The 22,120-nt window shown below is 35.8% G+C and overlaps 1 protein-coding gene and 1 pseudogene across 1 annotated transcript in view; both read left to right on the top strand.

The window, feature by feature from the left end:
* Positions 1 to 22,120, top strand: part of TOPAZ1 (testis and ovary specific TOPAZ 1) — a 102,300-nt gene that overhangs the window by 38,610 nt on the left and 41,570 nt on the right. Inside the window, 3 exon segments of the mRNA XM_040479588.1 lie at positions 9,948 to 10,099; positions 10,307 to 10,399; positions 11,480 to 11,595. Coding sequence (XP_040335522.1) covers positions 9,948 to 10,099; positions 10,307 to 10,399; positions 11,480 to 11,595 — 361 coding nt within the window.
* On the top strand, positions 753 to 3,163 carry LOC121033299 (actin-related protein 2/3 complex subunit 5-like protein; annotated as a pseudogene).

The raw sequence follows: 22,120 nt of genomic DNA, 5'->3' as shown, positions 1-22,120 counted from the left end.
TCACAGGAAATAGGATTACCTCTTCTGTCAGCCGTTATCTGACTCTACTGCCTCATCCCATTCTCTGTCACCGGCTCCCCCTTCTACACCTTGAGTGTCAAGAGGAAGGGACCAAGCTTATTTATATTTGTCACACTGACACAGCCACCCAAGCCACATAGTATCATGGTAATAGAGCATGTTAGCTGCATATTCATCAGCTTGAAATCTCGTTTGGTTAAAAACAAAATTTCTGACAAGTTTATTATTTGTTTTGCTGAGTGACATCATCTCCCCAAGGATTAAAGGAAGCGTCTGAGGGAACTGCTATGACTGAACTTACTCTTACAGTAAGGAGGAAGTAGGCAAGGGAGAAGTAATAGGAGCCTATATAGAGAATGTACCCATCACCCAGGCATTGATGGGAGAAGCTGCATGATTAGATGTCAATGAACATGTATATTCCAGAAATAATTCCATAGCATGAGATGTGGAAGAAAAGTGGATGACATGAAAAAAAAAAAAAAAAAAAAAAAAAAAAAAACAGGAAAACTCCCAAAATTGTAATTCTGATTGTGTAAACACCTAGTGTATCAGGAGAAATATATTTGAATTTAGTTTTAAAACAACAAATATAGGGATGGGTGGCGGCGTCTGTGCACGGAGGAGGTGGAGGAGGCCCCTGGCAGCCGCTTCTTGCCCCTGAGCCAGTGCCAAGCGGTGTAGAGCCGGGGCAGGACCCGGAGCCGAGCCGGCTGGGCAGGCTCTGACTCCCTGTCACGGCCCAGAACTTCCATTGGGTGGACATCGACAAGTTTAATGAGAACAGGTTCCTGGGCAAGCAGGAGGAGGCAGTGGTGGCCAGACCATGCCCGGACCCTGGTGAGGCGGATGGCCTTCTGCAGCAAGGGGGCGTGCTTCGAGCATTCCGTTCAGCCTTGCAGAACTGTCCCATCAACACCAAGAATCAGGCCGTGAAGGAACGGTCCCAGAGCATGGTGCTGAAAGTACTTACAGATTTTAAGAGCAGAGCAATTGAGCAGGCTGTGCATTCACTGGACAGAAATGGCATTGACTTGCCAATCAAGTACATTTATAAAGGGTTTGAGAAGCCCACAGAAAACAGCAGCGCAGTGTTACCCCAATGGCATGAAAAGGCATTAGCAGTAGGAGGACTAGGCTCCATTATGAGTTCTCACAGCAAGAAAGACTTTAAAAAGAAAAAAAAAAGGACTCCTCTTATCTTGAGAAGAATTTTGGATGCACAGGCTGATGAAGAAGGGATTGACACTGGACCATCTTCCTAGGAATTCCCAGCTAAACTATTTCAGGACATGCATCCGCTGAAGTGTATTTTATTTTCAAGGTGGAGGGAGAAGTCGTCTGTTTCTTAAATCCTTTGTAGGATCTGATAGTCTATGCCTTTGTCCGCAAGTAACACAGAACTGATGTTGTAACTGCCTGCTGGAGTGGCTGGCGCATCTTGGCCAGGTGTCCATGTGTGCTCTGCCTATTTAAAATGGAGGAGGGACTATCTGAGCAGGTACAGATCCAAGGGCTATGGTAAAAGGCAGAGCCTTGTTTTTTTGAAGTAGTAAAACTTCCAGGATTTGTACAGACATCCCTGGGAAGATGGGGCTCTCGGGTTCATTGTAAAGTGCCTACTGCATCAATAAAGCTCTTGGCTTATTAGAATGTAAAAAAGATAATAATAATTAACAAATAAATAAAAATCAACAAATACAGAGAACAAAAATAAAGACCTATAATGAATGAAAGTTGGTAAGAACCTGTGGAAATTATGTTTGGTGTGAAAACAGAAACTTAGATCAGTGGAACAGAATAGATAGCTCAGAATAAAACCAATATGACATATAAAGAATTTTAATATTTAGAAAGACCAGAGAGTTTGGTAAGGGAAGACTCATTTAATGAATGATGTTAGGATAACTAGATACCATTTTAGAAAGAGAAACGAATACCACAGGTATAAGGTGTAGGTCTAACTGCTCAGGCTCTACAGAGAACCTACAATGGTACACAGGGGAAGTTACCGAGTGGGCAGGACTCCTCATCCCCTGTTTATCCATAGATCCTCTTTTATATATTTTATATTTGATTTTACACATAAAATTCTCTCTGGAAGCGATTTTTGAATGTTTTACTTAGAAATAATTTCAAATTTCCAGGAAGTTGCAAAACTTAAAATAATACAAAGAATACCCACATATCCTTACTTTAATGTTTGCATTCATTCTCTCTATCCCCCTCTCCTTCTCTCCTTATGTGCATGTGTGTGCATGTGTGTGGTATACATGCACACACAACATTTTTTTCCCTGAACCATCCAAAAGTAGGTTACATGCATCATGGCTTTTTACTCCTAAATACTTCAGTGTATATTTCCTAAAAACAGGATATCCTCTTATGTAACCATGGCACATTTATCAACTCAGTAAATTTAACATTGGGTACAATACTTTTGTCTAATCTACATTTGTATTCAAATTCTGTCAGTTAACCCATAATGTTCTTACATCATTTTCCCCTCCAGATCAGGATCAGTCATTACATTTAGTTGTTCTCTTTATGCTCCTTTATTATAGAACACTGCCATTGTCTTTCTTTGATGTGTGTGTGTGTGTGTGTGTGTGTGTGTGTGTGTATCTGTCTTCCCACCTAGATAACAACTGCACTGGCAGAATCTAGTACAACTGTTTTAGAACTCCAGAGTCTATTGAAGGTTTGCAACTTCTATGAGAAGACTTGAGGGATAAATTGGAGTTAATTTCAGTCCATTTCAGCTCTTAGCACAGTAACAACTGCCCATGCCTCATCAGAGCCATTTAATGGGCAGCTGCACATGACTTCCTGGAGCAGTTTGCACACAGCTTGTGAGAGCCAGAGTGGGGAAGAAAGATGCTGTCCCCCAAATTATCAGGGATCTACACTCAGATTGCTGATTGCTGCTTCTAATCACAGGTGCAAAGGGATGGGCAGATCTTATTGCACTTTTCCCCATTGTTGCAAGCCCCTCTCCTTCCTGCTAGTGACTTCCAGAGGATTTAAAGAGCTAGCAACCTTTTTTTTTATCCTCCCTTTCAGTTTTCTCTTTTTTCCTTTACAGGAACAATTAGAGGCTAGGATATTCAAAAACAACTGCTGTATCCATTTATGGAGAAAACTAAAAAGTGACTATGCATGGGAAAGGCTCAGAAAAGACCTGAGTATACCTTAAGTTCACACATTATATAGTAATAAAAGTTTCAATATAGTAAGAAGACATAATAGTTATAAACATTTATATACCTAAAGACAGACCATCAAAATCTATAAAGCAAAAATTGACAGAATTAGAGACAGTTTTCCAGTAATAGAGATTTCAGTATCCAATTCACAATAATGTATTGATCAACCTGATAAAAGAGCCCTTGACACAATATACCAAATAGGTCTAACAGACATATACAGAATATTCTACCCAATAACAATAGCATACACATTCTTTTTGTGAACACATAGGACATTTTCCAGGATAGACAATATGTTAAGGCCACAAATTAAGTCTCAACAGATTTGAAAGATACATATTGCACAAAGTGTCTTCTGTGACTACAATAGGATAAAATTAGAAATCAGTAACAGAAGGAAAACTGGAAAATTCACAAAATGGTGGAAGTTGAACAGGTATATCAAAGGAGAAATTAGAAAAAACTTAGAGACAAATGAAGATGATGCAGAACATACCAAAACGTATGGGATGCAGTGAACGTGCTGCTAAGAAGGAAGTTTAAGGCTTTAAAGGCTTACATTAAGAACCAAGAAAGATCTTAAATCAACAACCTACCTTTACAACTTAAGAAACTAGAGAAAGAAAAACAAACTAAACCCAAAGCTAGCAGAAGGAAGGAAATGATAAAACTTACAGCAGAGATAAAGGGAATAGAGAATAGAAAAACAATGAGAAAGAAAATCAGTGAAACTGAAAGTTGGTTCTTAAACCATCAAAATGAACAAACCTTTAGCTAGATTGACTAAGAAAAAAGGAATATTCAAGTTACTAAAATAAGAACTGAAAGACATTAATGATTCTATAGAAAATAAAAACAATTATAAAAGAATACTATGAATAATTGTACACAAAACTAGATGAACGAATTCCTAGAAACCCAAAACCTGTCAAGACTAAGTGATGTCAAAATCCAAATAGACCTATAACTAGTAAGGGGATTAAATCAGTAATCAGAAGGCTCCTGACATAATCCCTGCACCCAATGGCTTCATTTGTGAGTTTTACCAAACATTTAGAAAAGAGCTAATACCAGGATGCCTGGGTGGCTCAGTCAGTTAAGCAGCTGACTTCAGCTCAGGTCATAATCTGGTGGTTTGTGGGTTCAAGCCGTGCATCAAGCTCTCTGCTGTCAGCACAGAGCCCGCTTTGGATCCCCGGTCTCCCTCTCCTTCTCTCTCCACGTGTGCACTTTCTCTCTCTCTCTCTCAAAATAAATAGGTGTAAAGAAAAAAAAAGAACCAATAGCAGTTATTCTCAATCTTTCCCAGAAAGTTGAAGAGGAGGGAACACGTGCTTACTCATTCTATGAGGTTGAGTTAGTCATTATTTTGATAGCAAGCAAAGCAAAGACACTAAAGAAAACTACAAATCAGTATCCTTTATGAAACTGATAAAAATTCCTCAACAGAATACTAGCAGACCAAAGTCAGCAGCAGATTCAGAGGATTATACACCATGACCAAGTGGGATTTTATTCTTGGAATTGCAAGGATAGTTCAACATACAAAATCAAAGTAATACACCACATTAACAGAATGAAAGAGAAAAACCACATATTCCTTTCAATTGATGCAGAAAAAGCATGTGGTAAAATTCAACATTCTTTCATGATAAAAACACTCCAAAAAACTGGGAATAAGAGGAGACTGATGTAAAAGCTGTATAAGTTTCTCCCACTATCTGAAAGTAAAGTGTTCTTAGGAAACCTTTCATAAGCCAAAGTGACATAAAGTGGAGAAGGAGTTACCATTTTGTAGAAGTGAAAATCCTCTTTAGGTTTCTCTGTTAGTGAAAATAGGTACAGGCATACCTCAGAGATGATGTGAGTTCTGTTCCAGACCACTGCAATAAAATGAATATAGAAAAAAATAAGTCAGATGAATTTTTTGTTTCCTGGAAAATATAACATTTATATATTATAGTCTGTTAAGTGTGTAATAGGAAAAAACAATGTGCATATGAACCTTAGTTAAACTTTATTGCTAAAAAATTCTAACCATCATCTAAGCCCTCCGTTAGTCCTAAACACTGATCACAGGTCACCACAACAGACGTAATAATGAAAAAGTTTGAAATATTTCAAGAATTACCAAAAGGTGACACACAGACATGAAATGAGCAAGTGCTATCGGAAAAATTGTGCCAATAGGTTTACTTGATGTAGGGTTCCCACAAATCTTTAATGTGTAAAAAAATGCAGTGTCTGCAAAGTACAGTAAAGCAAAGTACAATAAAACAAGGTAGGCACACTAAGCTAGGACTTTCATAAAAGTAAAGTGGATAAAGCAAACTTACAGAGAATGAGGGAAACCTGTATATAAAAAACCTATTGCAAATATCATGTTCAATGGTGAAAGACTGAAAACTCTTTCCCTTAAGATCAGGAACAAAGGCAAGGATACCTACTTTCATCACTTCTGTTCAGCATAGTCTAGCCAGAGTAATTAGGCAAGGCAAGGAAATGAAATGCATCCATTTTGGAAAGGAAGAAGTAAAATTATCTCTGCTTGCAAGTGATATGATCTTATATGTAGAAGTACTAAAAATTTGACACCAAAAAAAAAAAAAAAACCCTATAAGAACTAAAATATGAATTCAGCAAAGTAGGATATAGAATCAACATGCAAAAATCAGTTGCATTTTTGAGCAATCTGAAAAGGAAACTATAAAAACATTTCAATTACAACAGCATCAAAAATAATAAAATATTTATGAGTTAACCAAGGAAGTGAAAGCCTTGTCTAATGAAATCTACAAAGCATTGCTGAAAGAAATTAAAGAAGGCCTAAACTAGTGGAAACACATTCCATGTTCACAGACTGGAAGACTTAATACTGTTAAAATTCAGTGCAGTCCCTATCAAAATCCCAATGACATTTGTCTGCAGAAATAGAAAAACCTATATATTATAAGGAATACCAAAACAATTTTTTTATTTTCATTTTTTTCAAGTTTTTTTTTAAATTTATTATTCAAATTCAAGTTAGTTAACATAGTATTGATTTACTGGTGTAGTATTCGTTTCCAGAGTAGAACCCAGTGATTCATCACTTATATACAGCACCCAGGGCTCAATCCAACAAGTGCCCTCGTTAATACCCATTACCTACTTAGCCCATCACCCCACACAGCTCGTCTCCAGCGACCCTCAGATTGTTCTTTCTATTTAGGAGTCTCTTATGGTTTACCTCCCTCTCTGTTTTTATCTTATTTTTCTTTCCCTTCCCTTATGTTCATCTGTTTTGTTTCCTAAATTCCGCATATCGAAGAGCAATCTTGAAAAAGAATAAAACTTGAGGAATCAAACTTCTGACTTGAAAGCTTCCTACAAAGCTACAGTAATCAAAAACTGTAGTACTGGCATAAAGATATAAAACCAATGGAATAGAATAGAAAGCCTAAACATAAACCCTCATGGATATGGTCAAATGATTTTAGACAGTGGTGCCAATACTACTTCATGGGGAAAGGATAGTTTTTTTCAACAAATGGTGCTGGGAATGCTGGCTATCCAACATGCAAAAGAATGAAATTAAACCCTTACCTAACACTATATACAAAAATTAATTCAAAATGGATCAAAGACCTTAATGTACAAAATGTACAAACATAAAGCTCTTGGAAGTCTTAAGGGCAAAAGCTCCACAGTATTGGTTTCACAGCAATTTCTCAGGTATGACACCAAAAACACAGACAACAAAAGAAAAATAAACAAATTGGACTTTATGAACATTTTAAAAATTTGTGCATTAACATACAGTATCTAAAGTAAAACAGCAACCCACAGAATGGGAGAAGATATTGGCAAATCATATATCTAACAATGGATTAGTATCTAGAATATATAGAGAACTCTTACAACAGCAAAGAAAAGCAACCTGATTGAAAAATAGGTAAAGTACTTCAATATACGTTTTTCCCAAGAAGATGTACAAATGGCCAATAAGCACATAAAAAGATGCTTTACGTCATTAGGGATGGGCACATAAAACTACATGTGACACCACCTCACACCCATTAGGGTGGTTACTATCAAATAAAATGTTAGGATATATAGAAATTGGAAATCTTGTGCACCGTTGGTGAGAATGTAAAATAGTACACACACTATAGAAAATAGTATGGCAGTTCTTCAGAAACTTAAAAATAGAATTACCATGTGACCCAGCAATTCTTCTAGGTATATACGCAAAAGAACTAACAGCAGGGTCTCAAAAGATACTTGTACAGTCATGTTCATAACAGCATTATTTATAATAGCTAAAATGTAAAGAAACCCAAGTATTCATGACAGATTAATAGATTAGGAAAATGTGGTATATACATACAGAATATTATTCAGCCTTAAAAAGAGGAAATTCTAACACATGCTACAACATGGATGGATGGACCTTGAGGTCATTATGCTAAGTGAAGTCAGTCCATCACAAAGAGACAAATACTGTGTGATTCTATTTATGTGACGTAGTTCGAGCAGTCAAAATCATAGAGACGAAAAGTAGAGTGGTGGTTGTGGGGGGCTAGGAGGAGGTGAAAAGGGAGAATTATCGTTTAATGAGTGTAGAGTTTCAGTTTTATAAGATGAAAAAATTTCATGGAGATGGATGAACATTTTGAATGTATTTAATACCACTGAACGGTACACTTCAAAATAATGAAGATGGTGGGGCGCCTGGGTTGGTTGGGGCTCAGTTGGTTAAGCGTCTGACTTTGGCTCAGGTCATGATCTCATGGTTTGTGAGTTCAAGCCCTGCATTGGGCCCTGTGCTGACAGCTCGAAGCCTGGAGCCTGCTTCTGATTCTGTGTCTCCCTTTCTCTCTCTGCCCATCCACTGCTCACACTCTGAGTCTTTCTCTCTGTCTCAAAAATAAATAAACATTAAAAAATAATGAAGATGGTAAATTTTATATTATGTGTATTTTATCACAATGAAAAATTGGGGGGGGGGCAAGCAATGTAGCAGGTTGTGTCAAAAGCCATCACAATTTTTAAACTTTTGTCACCCAACAGTTTAACCAGGAGAGATTATTTTAAAAAGAGAAGTTATATTAATATTTTAAAATTTAAAAGTAGTTCATGACAAAAGAAGGAGGGCTTCGTGTCATTTAGTGGACTACTTAAACATTAACAAATTTTTTCCAACTATCTTTTTTTTTTTAGTTTATTTATTTTGAGAGAGAGTGCCCATGTTCCTGAGGGCAGTGGGGCGGATGGGGATGGTGTTGGTGAGGAGAGAGAGCAGAGGAGAGAGAGAAAATGCCAAGAATTATCAATCGCCTCTCCATACCTCAGAGCCTGACACACAGCTTGATCCGACAGACTGTGAAATCATAACCTGAGCAGAAATCACGAATCGGACGCTTAACTGAGCCACCCAGGCACTCCTCTTTTTTGAAACATGCAGTTCCAGTTTTATTAATAAATGATAATAGCAAGCACTCTGAATTTCCCATGTTACCTGCTAAGAAGGCAACTATGCAGATACTGCAAAATGAATATCAGGAAGAACTCATTTGTATGTGCCCAGGAAAAACAATTGTATATAAAGACGCTTTAAGAAAACCTGAATGTTGGGGCACCTGGGTGGCTCAGTCAGTTAAACATCTGATTTTGGCTTAGGTCATGATCTCATGGTTCCTGGGTTGGAGCCCCACGCCAGTCTCTGTGCTCATGGCTCAGAGCCTGGAGCTACTTCAGATTCTGTCTTCCTCTCTCTCTGCCCCTCCCCGTCCCTCCCTCTCTCTGTCTGTCTCTCTCTCTCTCTCTCTCTCTCTCTCTCTCTCAAAAATAAACATTAAGAAAAAAAATTTTTTTTTAAAAGAAAACCTGAATGTTATGATATTGTATTAAGGTTGTTAAAGGTTATTGTAACTTCAACAATTATTTTTTCTTATTATGCTATTGAACATTATCAGTAGTTATTGACTTTCCCAAGCATCACCAAGTGATCCAGATAGTAATAAGTATTTTGGGCAGAAATAATTACACAAAAGTAAAGCCCAAAGTAATTTTTATTAAGGCAGTTTCAGCTAAGGTGTATAGATTTTGACCTATGAAATTTTGAAATTGGGAAAAAAGAATGAATGAATGATCCCTAAAATTAATGGGGAAAATTTGTAATGGTTAAGTGTTGTATAGAAAATAGATTAAGGAATTGACATTAAGAAGTTACTTTGTCAAAGGAAATTAATCTGTACTTTTTAGTAGAATGTTCATAATCATAAACTGGAATAAAAAAACTATCCTTAGGATTAACATGTTGGTGGGGTTAAAATGACATTCTTGTGTGTGTCAGAATAGTCTACATCCACCCCCAATTACACAGTTTCTCATACATGACTAGGCCAGGCCTGAAGACCCCCCGAGAGCATGGCTCCCTCAGAGTTCATATTGAGACCATGATATATGAGGTAACTTCGACATATTTCGTGTGGTTAGCACATTGAGTTAGCTCCCGGTCTAGTGCCTAATATGCCTCGTTGATTTCAAATGTTGTGTGGGTATTAACTTCTGCTTTAATTTACTTTCATTAAATATTTCTGATGTGGAAATGTACCTTTCAAGAAAATAAATTTATACTACTTGATTTTTAAATATAGAAAATTTGCCTAATTTAGGAAAGATAAATATCTTAAAATCAGCACATGACTTTTATGTTTTGTTTGTTTGTTTTAGTAAACATGTTTATGGAGTACTACAGAAAGTTTCCTCCAGGCATACACTTTGATTTACAAGTGCTAAATGACCTTCTAAATTCTTTACTCAAACATTGTTTATTGAAAGAAGTATTTCAGGTAGTGAACCTCAGCATAATGGTTAAAATGCTGGTAAGTAACCTAAAAATATATACTTTCTAACTCATATGTGAACTTCTCTGTTATGTTTCTTGTTTGTATAATTTAGCAGTTAAATTTCTGTGTTGTCGAATACTTCCTAGAGAACACTTGTGTTTTTCAGCATAAACGAATTTGAGAAACTTAAGGTGTACAGAAAGAAGACATGAAAATGAGTGTAATTTTTTTTGTTTTATCCAGCCTGCTCCGAAAATATTACTAAAAATATTTGAGCATGTGGCAACTATGAAATTAAGGAATGCTGTACCTGCTTTAATTGATATATTTTGTAAGGTATGCTTTATTTTATCTCTTTTATTCTCTGATAGTGACTAACCAAGAAAATAATTCTTTCCACTAACACTCTTAAAGCACCTTTTATCCACATTATTGATGCCAAAGAATTCTGTTTTTCAGAAATGTTCTTTTTCTCTTGAAATAGGATTTATAAACAGACTCCAGTGACTGATAGGCCTTCCCCTTAAATAAATCATTCCAAGCACTCCAGGTGACTTCTTTTTAAGTTGTGAAGTCATCTTTATACCTTAAAAATGATTAAAGAAAACTCTCTTCATCAAAAAGATTTGAGGTCATTTATAACAAAAATAAATATGCAAGTCAATATATAAATAGAAAATCATGACCAAAACAAAGGAAGTAGATAGGGAAAAACATGGAGGTTAGGAATTAATTTTATATTTGACACTAAACAAAAAGAAAAATAATTTTCATGGCTTCCTAAAAATATGTTAAAATTTGTACTTTTGGATGCTTACTGGTATTTAGCACTGCATGGCCATCCATTTCAGAATAGGCTAACAGCAAGAAAGCCTGCATTTTCTTTAAGGAGCAGCATTGGAACCACTCTAGCAGATATACGGATATTTCAGTGAATGCCTCTAGTTCCACTTTACAAAACTTGACAGAATTACCTGCCTAGAAATTTTTTGAACCAGAAATTACTGATTACCACTAATAGTTGTAGAAAAGCTCGGTTTGATACTTCTCAGGAAGTTTACAATCTGGGATAAGGTATAAACACCAGTGCTATGCTAAAGATGAAATGAGTACAAAACAAGATGTACGGACAATAAATTCATTGAGATAACTTGAAAAACAGAAAGAATATTCAAGTTTTGAATTAAAGAATTATTTTCGTTTTCACTTTAAATTCTTAAAGTAGGGTGTCTAATTTTGGTTCTCAAATATTGGAAGAAAATATGCTTCAGACTTTTTAAGTGAATTTTAATTCTGCTTGTCTGCTTATTTCATTTTGTCCACCAGTCTCCTAATTGTTACATACTGGTTTTTAACTTTTTCATATTTGTATAAAAATGATTCCTTTTCTTTTTTTTTTTTTTTTGTCTTCTACAGTTTGTTGAAGTTGGGATGGTGTTTGACCCAGAACACTTTAACTATATCATCAAGCTCTTATACCAACTACAGGCTTCCCAACAAGAAATAACTGCAGTTCTGGAAATGAAATCCAGGTGAGAAAAGTCATTATAATTAAGGTTAAATTTTATATTTATATATATATTTTTCTATATATTTATATATTTAAATATATATACTTATGGACTTACAAAGGATGAAAGGAAAGCACTTACTTACCACTGTTCAAACACCTGGGTAGTTACCCACCATAAGCCCTTCTCCCATCTCTTGGCTCTGTCCTGGTCACATCGTCATTAGTCGGGCTGCCTCTAGACAGCCCTTCTGACCAGCCTCACCAAATCTTTGTCAGTACCTCATTCATCTCCATGCCTGCACATCAAGTGTAAAAGGAATCTCTTATCCTTTGTTTCAGAACTTACTTAATTACACTTACTGCACTCTCTTTTATGTATATAAATTGCGTTAATTCTTTATTTTCTTTCACTTCTTTTCATGTTAGCTATAATAAAATACTTTAATCCCCTTCTTCATCTGTCTCTCACTTGTTCAGTTTCTCTATGTGGCTCATAGGACTCCCAAGACTTTTTTATTTGGAAACCTATGATAATTATGAGCAGTATCATAATATACCTGTATTGAGAAAAAGGAAAGCCTTGACTTTTACAGAAATTTTAAGTAAACCATTATATACATAGAGAAAGTATTACATATTGTGTTTAAAAGAACCGTGACTTTTGAATGAAATCATAGTTGATAGAATACAAATGGTATTAACCACCAAAGTCCTTGAGAATGCCTAGAAAGTTCCTTCATACAGCTTCCACAGCTGTTGTCATCTCCTTTCTCATTATTTTCTAATACAGAGCTTTTGACTTCCTTGGTTCATAGTGTCCGTAGGCCAAAAGAAGTACATTAATAGTCACATTTATTACGTAGTTAGATGCAAACAAGTTAATAGTAGTAATTTTATGATATCTGGCAGAAGGTTCTTAAAAATTTTAAATAACCTGTGAAGCTCCTATGCATTTGCTATAGTGCCCTGGATATCATGGTACACAGATAGGGAATTGCAGTGATTTTACTAAGTAATAGGACGTCCCTTGAAGCACCAGCATTGAAGATACATTTGACTTCTTCAAGTTCTGGGAGTTGTTTCATTTCTTTAACTAATGATAATTGCAATTTATGTTGTCTATAAAAATTATAATACTCTTCAGGCTACATAAAGTGTTGGGACTACTTAGGAAATAAATTTTTGTGAGAAGAATGTCTAGCATAGAGTTCTGGGATTAAATCCATTTATAATAACTAGAGTACATCGATGTTTTCTTCAGAACATTAAGTCATTCCTCTTCTGATCCACATGCTAACAAGTTGGCTTTTTGGACAGTGGCAGCTATGACAGAGAGCTGAAATGGCTAGCAGATGTTAGTCTTCTGCCAGATTGAGTAGCATCTGGCACAAGGGAAGTATGTGCGTCCATGTTCAAAAGGAGCAGTAGTACCCTGGTACCCAGAACAGCTATACAACTCAACCCTTCAGGCACTGATTGGGAAAAGGATCTCTTGATATAGGAAGACTCCAGAACAAACCAGCCTTAGTTTTCAAATTTTCAAATTGACACAATCCCACAAATATTTTTGTAGTTTATTTTACAACCCCTAATTTTGAAAATTGTATCCTTAAATACTCTACTACTTCGTATGCTCCCACTTCAAAAGAATTATCAAGTATTTTTAAGAGGAATTAACATTGGTGACCTATTTGATGAAGGACATACTAGGAAAATAACTTGGTAGTTAAAAGGTACAGTTTATGGTTGGGGATGTGGATGCAGCCTCAATGCAGAAGGAAAAAAAATTAATATTATTTTATATTTGTATTTTCCTGACACCTGTTGAAATAATTACCCTTTTCTGGCCTAGGGAAATGAGTTTCAATAGACACTCATACTTTGATTTTATTATAGTTTTTAATTAGGTAGTTTATAGTTCATTTGGAAGGTTTTCACTTTCAGTAGATAAGGCTGCTAGAAAAAAATTCTAACATTTACTTTCAGGATATCAGTGAGAATGTAGGTGTGTCTATAATCTAGGACATTTAACATACATTTAATGAGTAAATTTTTTTATTTTGAAATAATTTTAGACTTATAGAAATGTTGCAAAAATTAGTATAGAGACTTCCCATGAACCCTTCATCTAGCTTCCCTTCATGTTAATATCCTACATAGTAATGGTGCAGTTATCAAAACCAGGAAATCACTACTGTAAAACCCAATTAACTACACGTCTCAGTGCATCCTCATAGGAGGTACGTGGTGCCAATACATTTTAGATAAGTTAACCTTGATAACTTAGTAAAAACAGTGTTAACTGCCAGGTTTCTACATGTAAAGATTCTCTTTGCCCCTTTGTAATTAATATTTGGGGGAAGAGACTTTAACATTATACATTATCTGGTTCCTCAAACCTTTACACATTAATTTTAGGATTCATCAGGGGATCTTTCCTGGAGGTTACTACTGTGGTATTTGCCCCATGGTGATTTTGTATTTTCCCTATTTCTTCTACATTTTTTTAATTGGAATTTTGAGTGAAGGAGAGTTGCCCCTTCTTCATTTATTTCTTCATTTATTTATATCAGTATGAGCTCATGTATATTTATTTTATTTTAGGGGTTATATATGATCTAATACTATTATTATTTTGTTGCTCAAATTATTCCAGATTTGACTTTTGGGAAGTGCTTCAGGGTAGTTCCTGTATCCTTCCATCACATTCTGTTCATTTTTCTACCATTTTCTTATTTTTTGGAGCCATAAAGTTGCTTTAAGTGTCATCTTCTGTTTTTCCTCCTGCAACATTGGCAACAACCAAGGAGCTTCTCCAAGGAGCTTTGGTTCCTTTTATGGGAGAGTGGTATTCGAAGACCAAGATCTGATCATTGCTACAGGAGCATAACTGCAGCCAGGCCTTCTGAGTGGACAGGGCTAGGAAATATATGCATGTAAATGTGTATACAAAATATGTAAATAAAAATACACATAGGAAATATATATGTGCCTATATATATATAGACATATACATATATACACAAAAAACATATTTTTCTCTTTGTATGTATATTTAAAAAACATGAGTTCATACTGACAGCTTGATTCTAATCCAACACCACAGGTTTATTTTAGCCTTCCCTTTTTCTTATTTATAAATTCTTTCTGACAGTGAGAAACCTGACTTTCATTATGAATAATATGTTTAGTCATTTATCCATCCTATCCACATAAAGTGGTGTCAGAACTGCTAACCCATACCCCTGTGAAAAAAAAATTTATTTAGAGTATGGTATTAGTATAAAGTTATTTTTTTTCTTTAGTCTTCTAGTATTCAGCCAAAAAAATTATTTCCTCAGTTACTTAGGTTAGTTCTTTTTTTCCTCACTCCTTTCAGTGTGGTTATTCATTTGTAGAACATTGAGGTTATTCATTACTGTTTGTTTTATATTTTGAGTTCTTCCAAATCCTGGTTTTAATTATTTAAGGAAGTATATGAAACATTACTGTTGTTCTAAGAGTCAAAGCTGTACTAAAATGTATGCAATGAAAAGTGTTGGTTCTCCTTACCCCTAATGCCCTATTTCCATTCCTTCTTTTTACCTGTTTTCCACCTACTCAAGGTAGCCAGTATTTTAGTTTCTGGTTTGTCCTTCTTATAATGTGTAGATATATATATATATTTTGTTATGTTTAATTCTTACATAAATTGTATCATACAATAAATGCTCTCTTCAACTTTGCTTTTTTCACTAAAACAGTATATCCTGGAAATCAGTTTAAATTAGTATAGGGAAATTTGTCATCCTTTTTTAGAACTGCACCGTACTTCATTGTGTGGATATTCATACAATACTGCAGTGAATAACCCTGAATATATGTATTTTTGTATTGTTGGAGGCATATTTTTATGGTATATTTCTAGAATTGGGATTGCTTGGTCAAAAGATAAGTGCACTACTGTACAAAGTACTCAAAAAGTTATGGATAACCAAAATGAAATTCTAAGAATATCCAAGTAACCCCAAAGGAAGATAAAGGGAAACAGAACATATAATAAAATGGCAGACTTAAGCTTTTTAGCTTATCAATACTCACTTTAAATGTAAATGTTCTTTTTTTTGAGAGAGAGAGAAAACATGTGCATGTATTTGTGCATGTGCACACATGAGCAGGGAAAGGGAGCGTGGGAGAGAATGAAAGAAGGGGCACGTGGGAGAGAGTGAGAGAATCTCAAGCAGGCTCCTTGCTCAGCACCGAGCCCAGTGTCAGGCTTGATCCCACAACCCTGGGATCAGGACCTGAGCTGAAATCAAGAGTCAGATGCTCAGCCGACTGAACCACCCAGCTGCCCCTAAATGTAAATATTCTAATTATAACAATTAAATGACAGCAGTTGGCAGAGTAGATATAAAAGCACGATCCAACTATATACTATCTATAAGAAATTCACTTCCAATATGAAGATATAGGTAGGTTGAAAGTTAAAGCATGGAAAACGATATACCATACAAATGGTAATTTTAAAGAAAGAATGTGAATGGCTGTATTGATTACGGGTAAGATACACTTCAGAGCAAAGAAAATTACCAGAGACAAAGAAGAACACTGCGTAATAACAAAATCGTCAGTACACCAAGAATGCTTAGCAATCTGAAATGTGTATGCAGCAGACAACAGAGCTTCAAAATATGTGAAACAAAACTGATAGAGCTGAATGGATAAAATAGACAAATCTGTAATTTTAGTTGGAGACTCTATAATACCAAATTACCAAAGAAGATAGGAAGGAAGGAACAAAGGAACTACAAAATAGCCAGAAAACAATTTAACAAAATGCCAGTAGTGAGTCTTGCCTATCAATTATTACTTGAAATGTGACTGGATTAAATTCTCCAAATGAAAGGCAGTGTCTAAATGGATTAAAAACAAGATCCAGCTATATGCCACCTTCTAGAGACTTACTTCAGCTATAAAGATACATATACGCTGAAAGTGAAGGGATGAAAAAAAGCTGTTCCATGCACATGGAAAGCAAGAGGGCAGGATATACTTTTTCTGAGAAATACTAGACTTTTAAGTAGGAAGAGACAAAGTCATTATATAAGGAAAGGAGTCAGTTCATCAAAGGGTATAACAACTGTATAAGGCACCTGGGTGGCTCAGTCAGTTGAGTGTCCGACTCTTGATTTTGGCTCAGGTCATGATCCTGGGATCATGGGATTAAGCCCCGAATCAGGCTCAGCACTGAGTGTGGAGCCTACTTAACATTCTTTCTCTCTCCCTCTGCCCCTCTCCCTGGCTTGTGCGCTCTCTCTCTCTCTCTCCCAAAATAAAAAGATAGATAGGGAATATAACAATTGTAAATATATATATACCCAACATCAGAGCAGCCTAATATCTAAAGGAATTATTAACAGATCTAATGGGAGAAATAGATACCAGTATAATAAAAGTAGAGGATGTCAGTACTTATTTCAACAATGGGTATATCATCCAGCAGAAAATCAGTAAAGAAACATGTGACGTGAACTACACTTTAGACTAAATGGACCTAACAGATATATACAAAACAGTTCCATCCAACAGGAGCAGAACATTCTTCTGAAGCACATGCAAACCATTCTCAGGATAGATCATATGTTAGTTCACAAAACAAGTAAAATTTAAGAGGATTGAGTCAAGTATCTTTCCTGATTACAATGATATGAAACTAGAAGTCAATAACAGGAAGAAAACTGGAAAACCCACAGATAATGTGGAAATTAAACAGATACTCCTAAACAACCAGTTAATCAAGGAATAAATCAAAAGGGAAGTAAAAAAAACCTTAAACAAATGAGAATGGAAATGCAACATACCAAAATCTATGGGATACAGCAGAAGCAGTTCTAACAGAGACCTTTATAGTGATAAATGCCTACACTAAGAAAAAAGAAGGATCTGAAACCTAACTGAATATGTACCTCAAGGAAGTAGAAAAAGAAGAACAAACTAAGGTCAGGGTTAATGGAAGGAAATAAAGATCAGAGCAGAAATAAGTAGAAACTAGAAAAGCAATAGAAAAACAAAACCAAGGGTTTGTTTTCAAAAAGATAAAATTGACAAACCTTTAGCTACACTAAGAAAAAAAGAGAGATGGAGCAAATAAATCAGAAATGAAAGAGGAGACATAACTGGCAGCACAGAAATACAAAGGCTATTAAAAGACTAAGAATGGTTACACACCAACTGATTGGACAATCTAGAAGAATTGGATAAATTCCTAGAAACCTACAACTTGCCAAGTCTGAAACATGAAGAAATAGAAAAATTGAACAGACAGTTTTGAGTAAGGAGATTAAAAATCTTTCCATAAAGAAAAACCTAGGATTAGATGGCTTCACTGATGAATTTTACCAGTTAAGGAAGAGTTAATACCAATCCTGCTCAAACTCTTCCAAGAAATTGAAGATGAGGGGACACTTCCAAACTCATTTACAAGTCCAGTATTACCCTGATACCAAAGTCAGACAAAGGTACCACAAAAACTGAAAATCACAAGACCTTTTTCTTGATGAACATAGATACAAAATCCTCAACAAAATATTACCAAACCAAATTCAACTGCTCATCATACACCAAGATAAAGTGGGATTTGTCCCTGGGATACAGTAATGGTTCAACATGTGTAAATCAATAAATATGATATGTCTCATTAATAGAATGAAGGATGGATATCAAATGATTCTCTCAGTAGATGCAGATAAAGCATTTGACCAAATTTAACATCCTTTTGTGATAAAAACTCTCAACAAATTATGTATAGGGAAAATGGTACCTCAGTATAACAATGGCCATATATGACAAGGCCGCAGCTAACATACTTCACAGTAAAAAGCTGAAAGATTTTTCTCTAAGATCAGGAACAAAGAAAAGATGTCTACTGTAACCACTTATGTTCAGCACAGTGTGGAAGTCCTAGGTGGAGTAATTAGGCAAGAAAAAGAAATCAGGGGTGCCTGGGTGGCTCAGTTAGTTAAGTGTCCAACTTGAGCTCAGGTCGTGATCTCATGGTTCACAAGTTCAAGCCCCATGTCAGGCTCTGTTCTGACAGCTCAGAGCCTGGAACCTGCTTCAGAATCTGTGCCTTCCTCTCTCTCTCTGCCCCTCCCCCACTCACACTCTGTCTCTCTCAGAAGTAAATAAACATTAAAAAAAAATTTTTGATGGGATCTCATCAAAATAAAAAGCTTCTGCACAGTGAAGGAAACAGTCACCAAAACTAAAAGGCAACTGACAGAATGGGAGAAGATATTTCCAAATGACATATCAGATAAAGGGCTAGTATCCAAAATCTATAAAGAATTTAATCAAACTCAACACCCCCCCCCCAAAAAAAATCCAGTGAAGAAATGGGCAAAAGACTTGAACAGACACTTCTCCAAAGAAGACATCCAGATGCCCAACCGACACGTGAAAAAATGCTCAACATCACTCATCATCAGGGAAATACAAATCAAAACCACAATGAGATACCACCTCACACCTGTCAGAATGGCTAACGTTAACAACTCAGGCAACAACAGATGTTGGCGAGGATGCGGAGAAAGAGGATCTCTTTTGCATTGTAGCTGGCAATGCAAGCTGGTGCAGCCACTCTGGAAAACAGTATGGAGGTTCCTCAAAAAACTAAACATAGAACTCCCTATGACCCAGCAATTGCACTACTAGGCATTTATCCACGGGATATAGGTGTGCTGTTTCGAAGGGACACATGCACCCCCATGTTTATAGCAGCACTATCAACAATAGTCAAAGTATGGAAAGAACCCAAATGTCCATCGATGGATGAATGGATAAAGAAGATGTGGTATATATATACAATGGAGTGTTACTCAAATCAAAAAGAATGAAATCTTGCCATTTGCAACTACGTGGATGGAACTGGAGGGTATTATGCTAAGTGATTTTAGTCAGAGAAAGACAAACATAAGGGAAGGGAAACAAAAATAATATAAAAACAGGGAGGGGGACAAAACAGAAGAGACTCATAAATATGGAGAACAAACTGAGGGTTACTAGAGGGGTTGTGGGAGGGGGGATGGACTAAATGGGTGAGGGGCACTAAGGAATCTACTACTGAGATCATTGTTGCTAACAATCATATGCTAACTAATTTGGATGTAAATTTTAAAAAATAAAAAATAAAATTTTTAAAAATTTTTTAAAGAAAAATAAAAGACATTCAAATTAGAAAGAATTAGAATTGTCTCTGTTTGCAGATTACATGATCCTACATACAGAAAACCTTAAAGATGCCACCAAAAATCGTTAGAACTAATTAAGTAAAGTTGCAGGATGTCATATCCACATACAGAAATCAGTTGCGTATTGAAAAAGCATTTGACAAAATGCAGCATCCATTCATGATAAAAACCCTCAACAAAATAGGGTTAGAGGGAACATACCTCACCATAATGAGGGCCATATATGAAAAACCCACAACTAATATCATCCTCAATGGGGGAAAACTGAGAGTTTTCCTTTTGCAGTCAGGAACAAGACAGGAATGTCCATTCTGACCACTGTTATTTAACATAGTATTGGAAGTCCTAGCCACAGCAATTAGACAGCAAATTGGCAAGGAAGAGGTAAAACTTCCACTATTATATGCAGATGACATGATACTCTATACAGAAAACCCAAAAGACTCTACCCAAAAAATTGCTAGAACTAATACATGAATTCAGCAGTCTTAGAATATGAATTCGTTGTACAGAAATCCATTGCATTTCTATATACTGACAATAAAGCAGCAGAAAAAGAAATAAAGGGATGGATCCCATTTACAATTGCACCAAAAACCATAAGATACCTAGAAATAAACCTAACCAAAGAGGTGAAATTTCTGTACTCCGAAAACTATAGAACACTAATGAAAGAAATTGAGGAGGGCACAAGAAATGGAAAGATGTTATTTTGATGGTATCTTCTCAGAGCTAGAACAAACAATCCTAAAATTTGTATGGAACCACAAAATATCCCAAGCAGTCAAAGCAACCTGGAAAAAACAAAGCAAAGCTGGAGGCATCACAATTCTGGACTTCAAGTTATAGTACAAAGCTGTAGTGATCAAAACAGTATGGTACTGGCACAAAAATAAACACATGGAGCAGAATACAAAAGTCAGAAATGAACCCACAACTATGTGGTCAGTTTTCAACAATCCAATTGGGAAAAAACAGTCTCTTTTACAAATAGTATTGGGAAAACTAGACAGCAACATGCAAAAGAATGAAACTGGACCTCTTTCTTACACCATACACAAAAATAAATTCAAATGGATCAAAGACCTAAATGTGAGACATTAAAATCCTAGTAACCTCTTTGACCTTGGCCATAGCAACTTCTTACTAGATACATCTCCTGAGGCAAGGGAAACAAAAGCAAAAATAAACTATTGGGAATTCATCAAAATAAACTTCTACACAGCAAGGGAAACAATCAACGAAACTAAAAGGCATCCTACAGAATGGGAGAGGATATTTGCAAATGGCATATCTGATAAAGGGTTAGTATCTAAAATAAATGAAGAACTTATAAAACTGAATATCCAAAAAATGAATAATCCAGTTAACAAATGGACAAAAGACATAATTAGACATTTTTCCAAAGAAGACATATAGATGGCCAACAGACACATGAAAATATGTTCATCGTCACCATCTAGGAAATGCAAAGCAAAACTGCAATGAGATGTCACCTCACACCCATCAGAATGGCTGAAATCAACACACACAAAAAAACAAAACACACGTTTTGTGTGTTTAAACATATTCACATATTAAAATATGTTCATTATCACTTACCATCCAGGAAATGCAAAGCAAAACTACCAATTCTCACACCTGTCAGAATGACTAAAATCAATAACCCAAAAACAACAGGTGTTGGCAAGAATGTCAGGAAAGGGGAACCCTCTTGCACTGTTGGTAGGAATGCAAACTGGTGCATCCACTCTGGAAAACAGTATGAAGTTTCCTCGAAAAGTTAAAAATAGAACTACCCTACAATCCAGCAGTTGCACCACTAATATTTACCAAAAGAATATAAAAATACTAATTCAAAGGGATACATGCACCCTGATGTTTATAGCAGCATTATCTACAATTGCCAAGTTATGGAAGCAGCTCAAATGTCCATCAACTGATGAGTGGATAAAGAAGTTGTGGTGTGTGTAAAACCTTGGCTTGTGAGGAACTTGTTCTGTGAGTGTTCCACAAGATGAGCAAACATTTCTAACAAATTTTAACTTGATAAATGAGTGATGTCTTGCAATATGAGTAGTATGCAATGCTGAATGTCACATGATCACAACTTAGCCATTGGTTCTTCTCTGTCTCGCTGCAGATTGTGTGTGATCATCTCTCATACTCGGATGCTCGGTCTCAGGCCACAGTGTTTGGCAGAAATCAGTGATTTTTCAGAACGGTGGAAGGTGCCCACAGCTGGTACTACTAGTGTGTTTTTTGTCACTTCAAAGCACCTATGGACAGTCATTTGCTTTCGCATACAAGAGT

The sequence above is a fragment of the Herpailurus yagouaroundi genome, unplaced genomic scaffold (assembly GCF_014898765.1).
Source record: "Herpailurus yagouaroundi ecotype Mexico unplaced genomic scaffold, PumYag 159, whole genome shotgun sequence".
In the NCBI taxonomy this organism is placed as follows: domain Eukaryota; kingdom Metazoa; phylum Chordata; class Mammalia; order Carnivora; family Felidae; genus Herpailurus; species Herpailurus yagouaroundi.
Note: the sequence above shows the minus strand (reverse complement) of the source record. Positions and strands in the feature narration are given on the sequence as shown.